The 8,386-nt window shown below is 47.2% G+C and overlaps 1 protein-coding gene across 4 annotated transcripts in view; it reads right to left on the minus strand.

The window, feature by feature from the left end:
* Nucleotides 1-6,116, minus strand: part of LOC119268158 (CBL-interacting protein kinase 8-like) — a 23,540-nt gene extending 17,424 nt beyond the window's left edge. Inside the window, exons 1-6 of one of the 4 annotated variants that reach the window (XM_037549688.1) lie at nt 5,766-5,945; nt 3,917-3,979; nt 3,737-3,808; nt 3,193-3,300; nt 3,035-3,109; nt 2,895-2,948 (exon numbers count right to left, since the gene is read on the minus strand). In XM_037549688.1, coding sequence (XP_037405585.1) covers nt 2,895-2,948; nt 3,035-3,109; nt 3,193-3,300; nt 3,737-3,808; nt 3,917-3,979; nt 5,766-5,945 — 552 coding nt within the window. Of the gene's footprint in view, nt 1-2,894; nt 2,949-3,034; nt 3,110-3,192; nt 3,301-3,736; nt 3,809-3,916; nt 3,980-4,187; nt 4,422-5,765 lie in introns of those variants that run through there. The other 3 variants (XM_037549691.1, XM_037549689.1, XM_037549690.1) reach the window with 3 other exon arrangements.
* Between the last annotated feature and the right edge of the window lie 2,270 nt (nt 6,117-8,386).

Genomic DNA, 8,386 nt, shown 5'->3' on the forward strand with positions numbered 1-8,386 from the left:
TTTTCGCTACTCTTTAGAAATACAGCTATTCACTGGTGCTTCTGCAAGCCTCCGTTGGATATGTCCAAACTACCTTGGTCGGTGTTGAACAAGCTTCTCTTCAATCGGTGCCACCCCTACCTTATTACATATTCCCTCATTCCTAATTCGGCCCCTTATTGTACGGCCGCACATCCACCTTAGCATGCGCATCTCAGTGACACTCATTTGTTGGATGTGTGGTCTCTTAGTAGGCCAACACTCAGCTCCAAATAGCATCACAGGTCTGATCATCGTCCTATAGAACTTACCTTTTAGCTTTTGTGTGACCTTGTCACAAAGGATGCCGCATGCATGCCGCCACGATAGGTACTAGTTGCATGTTTCTAAAAGATTAGCAACCCAATCATTTGTGAGTCAACTTAAGTATAACTAGATAACTGTGCAATGGTACAAGTTCAAACTTCAAAATTGGACAATGGAACACTAAATTAAAATATAACAATCATCTCATGTTGGTTGTTTTGAAGACAATTTCATTGACTGGTGGGGTAGTCGGCCATTGACCCCATTTCACCGTTGCTAAGGAAGGGCTTATCCTCATTGACAATGTTGACAGCATGGTGGGTTTGAGAGCAGAGAAATGAGCTAGCTGGCAAAGTTCTCACCCCCCCCCCCTCCTCTAGTGCCCCCGCGGGCGGCAGGGGAGGAACCCTAGCCGTCGGCCGCCTCTCCACCTCCCCTCCCCTCTCCCACCGCCGCCAGAGGGCGTGCCCAAGCGAAGCCCGGCAGGCGCCGGCGGTGGCGGGGATTCTCACCCCCTTGTGCGGCTGGCGCGGGCCAGCACGGTCGGATCAGGGCGCTGGGGAGCGCGGGACGCAGCGCAGCGGCGGCTCTGCGGGTGGCGCGGTGGGCTGCGACGAGGTGGCCGTGCCTGGGGTTTGGATGTGGTGCCTCGGTCGGAGCTGTCTGCGGGCGGCCACCTTTGCCGGGGCCTTCCTGCCTGGTGGAGGTGGGAGATGGTGGCGTGTAATGGTGGTCGGGGACGGCGGTTGCGTCTTTGGAGGCGGCTCGGCCAGATCTGGCGTCTCAGCGGCGTGGGCCTCGGGAGGCTTGGGCTGCGGGCGGCCGCCTCGACCAGAGCCATGTCGGCTGGTTGGGCTGCCCGCGCAGTAGCGGCGGTTGCCCCCCCCCCCTACCTGATGCTTGGGGTGCTTGGAGCTGCGGTTGGAGGCGGGCCCGGAGGGTGGAGCACGATGGCTCGATGCTCTTCGTCTTTGGCTGGCCATGGTGGCAGGGGCGCTCCGGGGGGTTGGCAAAGGTGCCTCCAGGTCTTGCTGTTGCCAGGGGTGGCGATGGTGGCCTAGCCCCGGTTCAAGAAATGGCGAGGTGGCTGCGGCGTGCCCGACAGCCGCCGGTGGCTTCCCCCTGTCCTGTTCCGACCGGTTGGGTCCCATTCTTGCCCAAAGGGCGCGCCTTTCTGGCGGCAGCTTCGATGGTCCGTGTGGAAGGAGGTGGGGTGGTCTTGGATGCCAGGGCGGCGTCTCTGGTGGTGGAAGCCCGGTGCTCGTGGGCGGAGGCCGTGGCTCAGGTGTTGCCCGGTGGCCATGGTCGTGTGGGCGGCATGGTGGCCGGGGATGACGATCGGTGGTGGTGGTGCGGCTTCCGTACCTATGCCGAGGGCAGTGAGCGTGGGCCGGGGTGAAAACCCGCTGTCTTCGGGCAGGCCGGCGGCGGCGAGTTCGTCCCCTTCTTGAAGGCGTCACCACGGTCCTCATTGCCCGTCGTGTTCCTCCAGGGGAAACCCTGACCCTCGGTTTGAGCGGTGGCGGCACTCTGGTGTCGTAACCTTCCTGAAGGCGCCGCCTTGGAGCTCACGGTTCATCGTCTGCAGCTTCGTCTCCTCGCGGTGGCATGTTCACGGTGGAGGACCCTGGTAGCTCTTGTAGTGGCTGGGTGTGGTGTTGCTGCGCCTAGTGCCTATGTATCCAGCCTTGGGTGTTGTGCGTGAGTTGAGGTGGCGTGTGTTTGTATCAGATTGTGGTCGGTTGTTGCTTTATATATAAAGCGGGGCGAAAGCCTTTTTCGGTAAAGCAGAGAAACGCCGATGTCTTCAATGGTGAGAGGCCCAACATCACTTCGCTGCTCGACACCATCCAAGCGGAGGCAGATTCATGGGCTAGAGAAGGGGCGGGCGGCCTCCAGGAGACCAGGACTAACTACTGGCGGAGCTTAGTGTGTGCACGCGCGCAATTGTGCGTGGGTGTGTGTGTGCTCCCCCTCCTTATATACCACATAGATGAAGTTGTTATACCTCTGTCATTTTGGGTGTAATTCATTGATAATTACTCCCTTCGTACACTAATATAAGAGCGTTTAGATCACTACTTTAGTGATCTAAACACTCTTATATTAGTTTACAGAGGGAGTACTAGATACCCCAGAGTGAGTTCCATGAAAAGTTACATTTGAGACCACATATTTTATATTTTTTTACACGTAAACTGCATTTTTATACATAAAAACAGTATACTGCATAAATTAAGGGCTTCGACGATATTTTTTCGTGAAACTTGTATTGAGGTATATTCAGAATGATAAAGAGGTATAATACATTTGTTTAAGAGGTATATTTGAATGTGGGAGTACATACTCCCAGGAGTACATATATTTCTAACTTTCAATGCATTCAGACTCAAAGCTTGAAAGAAAGACAGCAAATCCATGATAAAGGGACTTCACCAAGTACCTAGTAGGATTTGATATCCAAACCAACAAAATTTACTAAAAATGCCTTATATTTCGGTAGAGGTAGTAGTAGTAAAGGTAAATCTTAAATCCACTGCTTTCTTGCAGTGGACAGGTTTAGTGATGTCTAACTAGAGAACTCAAACCATGTTAGTCAGATGAAGTACCTCTGGGGCAACATAGTTTGGGGTTCCACAGGTAGTACGTAGAAGGGCAGCTCCCTGCATGTGACCAACTAAGCAAGTCAAGAATCAAACTAAAATGAGTAATGCATTATGCATCTACAGAACTTCAGAAAGGTATACACCTGTGCAGGCCATGCACTGAGTCCAAAGTCTGAAATTTTAAGATTTCCTTGGGAATCAAGGAGAAGATTTTCAGGCTGCATACAACATGCAGAATAAGTCCAACAGGCCCACAAATTCTGAACTACAGAACACCTCATTTTTCACTTTCAATGACCACCTTTAGATCTCGATGGTAGACTCCTTTGCTGTGGCAAAAATCAACACCATCAATAAGCTGCTGAAAGTATTTACGTGCATCCGCTTCACTGAGTCTCCCATGACGAATCTGAAAATTGTTGTTTTATAGAGCTGTTAGGTTCCCATTCACATCAACAATCTTAGCAAATAGATGAAGTGAAGACACTAAGTGACCCGATTCAAATTTAAGTAACAGAAGTAACCATCATCATGAGCAGCATATAACCACATGCATTCTAGCAAATACCCAAAACGTGGACAACCTAGGGGGAAAATGTGTCGTCTTGCTAGTGTTTAATAATTCAAGGTATTTCACCCCTTTCTACACATACTTCTTACTTAAGCAAAATGCTCAGAAACAATAGAATGAAGTTTCAAAAATCATGTTTGTACATCCCAGAAGGACCGAGCCAGAGAAATCCAAGCAACACACCTAAGAGTTAGTTCAATTTTCATAGGTCGATTTGAAGTCAAGACTGACAAAGTGACAATGAGAAGTATCACTGAGAAGAGTGGGGTCTTACAATTTTGTCAAATAGTTCACCACCAGTGATGAACTCCAAGATTATAAATATCTTCTTTCGGCTCGCCAAAACCTGCACATAACAGAATAGCACGTAATGACCCTGCTGGTACTCAAAGAAATACAACGGAAAAAAAGATCAACAATTCAAACAGCTATCAGAAAGAAGCAGGTATCGTACCTCATGTAATCTGACCACATTGGGATGCCTCACAAGCTTCATTATGGATATCTCTCTCTTGATCTGCATACAATAATCATGTGAGATTAAATCTCACCCTCATAAAATAAATGGTGCTCATTCAATTAACTTATGCAGCTAATACTGTTTTCCTCCTCATAATCACAAACTTAGGACCATTACAATAAAAAGGTGGGGAGAAATGTTTCCATGCACGTGGACACCAAAATATGAAAATAGATGAGCAAACCAAAAATGCATCGAAGTTTACCAGGAAAAGAGTTAAATGAAATGCCTCAAACCCTTGACAAATCTGGAAGGAACTCCTCAGCCAGAGAATATAAGGACCGGCTATGGTCAGATTGAACATCTCCTCCGTCCACTGCTTTCTAGCAAGGCAAACACCAACCAATTCGTAGAAACTACTGATTGCGGATTAAAAGTCAAAATAGATGTGCCCACGAGTCATTCACTCCAAGAGCATTTGGAAGGAAAGACAGAGGCAGAGAGCACCAAATTGTTGGCCAACAAACCCAATCCAGACAAAACAGAACTCCCACGCCCAATTCTTCGTGAATTCCCATTCCCTCCAACCAAACTGGTGACTTTATATCTCATAACCCCTAAATTCCCATTCCCTAGCGTGTTTGGTAACTTTCGGGTCGGGACTGGGAATGGGAATTTAGAGGGGGGTGGGGGAGTTGTGATGAGATTAGACATGGGAAGTTTTATTTTATTCATAGTCCCTTGTTTGGTATTGGATGAGTATTACACGTGGGAATTTAAGAGAGGTGTTTATTCCCTCGTTTGGTTAGGGGGAATTCGTGGGGACTTAGCCGAGAGATGGCAATATAAGTTATGATGAAGGGACGGAATGTTCTGTGTAAATAAATTCTCACCCCCTCCCCTGTTAATAAAATCGAGGGAGTTGAACTCTAAACTTCAACACCCAATCCCTCCTAAACTCATATTCCCTCCAATCAAACGGGTGCCTTTATCTTACAGCATGTTTGGCAATATTTGGGAAGGGGAATGGGAGTTTAGAGTAGGGAGTTGTACTGAGACTAGACATGGGATGAGTCATTTTATTCCCAATCCTCTGTTTGGCACGTGATAGGAATTATGTACGAGAATTTGAGGAGAAACTGTATTCTCTTTTTTGGTTGAATTGACCAGGGACCAGACAAGGGAAGTTAATGTAAGTTATGATGAATGGTTAAGATTGACTTACTAAAACAATTCCCTTCCCACTTACCGAAATATGCTTTCGCCCCGCTTTATATATACTCCCTCCGTCCGCGAATAAGTGTACATCTAGCTTTTGCTCTAAGTCAAAGTTTTAAATTTTTGACCAACTTTATAGAAAATAGTAGTAACATATATGACATCAAATTGATATATTATGAAAGTACATTTCAAAACGAATCCAGTGATACTAATTTGGTGCCATAAATGCTTTTACTCTTTCCTAGAAAGGTGGTCAAAGTATTAAAACTTTGACTTAAGACAAAAGCTAGATGTACACTTATTCGCGGACGGAGGGAGTATATATATAAAATGTTTTGCTAAAGCAACCGCCGCAAGACAAACAACGTTCATAGAGGATACAAACTCACGCCTCCACCGTTAATAAAACGATGGGAGTTGGAGTCTCAAGTCTCATGACTATTCCCTTATGAATTCCCAATCCTCCCAACCAAACAAAAGATTTGAAGTCTCCTGCCCCTTCAATTGTCATTCCCTAGCTCTAATTACCCCCAAGAACCCCTAAATTCCGATTCCCACTTTCTAATTACCTCCAACCAAGAGATGGAATCTAATCGAAGCAGAAAACTGAAACCCTCCTCACCTGATCCACCATCTTGTGCTTGAGGATGGAGGAGCGATCGAGCACCTTCATGGCGACGCTCTCCCCTGTCTCCGTGTTCTGCGCGAACTTGACCTTGGCGAACGTCCCCTCCCCGATGGTCCGCCCCACCTCGTACTTGCCCACCCGCCGCAGCGCCCCTCCCCCTCCTCCCCCAACCATCTCTCCCTCTCCTCTCCCTCTCAGGTTGGTCTCGGTATTGGCCGGTGGGTGACTCGCGAGGAGTTCAAAAAGGTAGTTGCAGCTTTGGAGTCGTACTGCGGCTGCGGGGGCTCTCAAGTGCTCAGCTCGACAGCGCCATTCAATGAATTATTTAATGAGATTCGGCACCGCAGCAAGCGACCGTGTGTGCCGCCCGGTTTAAATGGGACGGGTAGGTATGTGTATGTAAGGTGCAATTGTGGCTGGAAAAAAAAACTCACAGACACCTTTTTGGATGGAGTTAGTTTAGGGTTGGTCATGAGGTAGAAACTAACTCTAACCTCTTGAGTATTCAAACAAGATTGCGTTGTTGTTGTTGATGCTACTGTTCTTCTACGTATATCTAGACATTATCAGAAAATTAAGGTAACATTCTTCCTTGTTGCTATGTAGTTTAGGATTGCATATTTAGACATTAAATACAATGCATGTTGCTATGTAGCCTCGGATATATTACATATTGCCCTAGTTAACCTAACGATAAATGGGTTACATATATATATTCAGTTAAAAGTCTGATTCACCGATTAGTCCCTTATCAGCCCCTGGCCTATATGGTACTAGCTACCGATATCCTAAACAATGAGTATATATAAGCCATGGGGTGAAACTAATCTCAATGGAATTCAACAGTCGTTCACAAAATTGTCCTGTGTAGATACATCGAGAGGCATGTTAAGCATAACAGGCTAAACATCAACCAAAATTATCCATGGCAGACAAAATAATCTCCAAAAGATAGATTCAGTGTGCAGATTTAAGCACGCTAGTAAAGCAAAACAAGTGGAAAGATGTGTTAACTGCAACATGCCTAACAGTTAACAACAAGCAAACATAGTCATTCAAATTGGTATTGTGCCGGTCTAAGTACAATTGTTATTGTTAACTAAAAATGAAAATGCGTGTTAACTACAAGATGCAGGAACCAAAATGTAGTCATTCATAATGATATTGTTGAAACTGGTATTGATGAAATTGAACTGCACAGTTCATACTTGCACATATAAAACATCACGTTGTGAATAACTGGAATAAACAAGGCATACTACGAACAACCAAAGATAGCATTTGAAACTGGACATATGCTAACTACAAACAACTGAACAGTCAAAAAACTTTAAAAGAGGCATATGCTAGCTATAACAGGCTTAACAGCAAGCAAATATATGCATTCATATCGGTATGTTTAAAACTGGATTGATAAAATGTACTGCACAGTAAATAATTGCACATATAGAGCATCACATTGTGAACAACTGAAATAAACAAGGCATACTGCAAACAACCAAATATAGCAATTAAAACTAGACATATTCTTACTACACTACAAAAGGGAGTCGACAAAACAAATCATGGGTTCCCCCTGTGAAGAGGCATGGCAAAACAAATCATGGTTTTCCTCACTTGTCACGGATGGGCTCGTTCCCGTGGGAAGAGCATGGGACCTGGATGCGCTCCATGTTGTCGCAGATGGGCTCCTTCCCCTTGGAAGAGCACGGCTGTAGGGTGCCCTCCCTGATGTCGCAGACGGGCTATTTCTCGTTGGAAGAGCAGATGGGCTCTTTCCCCTTGGAAGAGTCGGAGAGGGTTCCCTCCTTGTGGTCGCCGTCGATGAGGTTTGACTTGGAAGCTGTGGATCCCAAGTCAGTGTCATAGAACGTGTCCTTCAGAAATGACAAAAGGGGCTCGATGGCAATGTAGGATGGCAAATTCTTGATAGCGAGCCAGAGGAGATCAGCAGCGGGGCCATGGATGAGATCGACGATGGTTGAACCCGAAGGGTTGGGGGTGTGCCACTTAACCTGTGACAAAGCCCGCCTCAGGTCGTCGCTATCGATGACCTTGATGTCGTAGCCGGCGTCTGCGACATGCCCGCATACTCCAGCCCGTTGATTGAGTGCCTGCGGTTAGTAATGGTCGTCAGCTTCCTCGGCGACGTCGGGCAAAGAGATCGTGATACACTTCTTTTGGGTCAGTCGCTTCTCGAGCTCCACGGGAAGCGTGGCCGGGTTTAGGCTACGACGCTCTGGAGTGGGGGTTGGGGATAGGGATCTATGGGAAAGGGGGCGTTTGGCAGGCGTCATCTAAGAAACTCATGGCGGCCTGGGTATGAAGATCGGTGGGTAAGCTGCATGGGCAAACTGGTAGATGTTGACAATGGAGGCCTTGCGGCGGCGGCGACCTTGCTAGGGTTTCGAGCGAGGGAGGGTGTGTGTGCGTGTGCGCGCGTGTGCCCGAGGAGGATTTTGGTGTGTGTGTGTGTGTGTGTGTGGAGGGGGGCGGGGTGTGTTTGAGAAAATGACGCGGCTACTGAAAATTTTACTACGCGGGAGTGAAATGCCGGGGCTATTGAAAATTCGAATGATGGTGCATCGCACATGGTCCGGAGATAACAACCATGT

This window comes from Triticum dicoccoides, chromosome 3A, assembly GCF_002162155.2.
Source record: "Triticum dicoccoides isolate Atlit2015 ecotype Zavitan chromosome 3A, WEW_v2.0, whole genome shotgun sequence".
NCBI classification, from domain to species: domain Eukaryota; kingdom Viridiplantae; phylum Streptophyta; class Magnoliopsida; order Poales; family Poaceae; genus Triticum; species Triticum dicoccoides.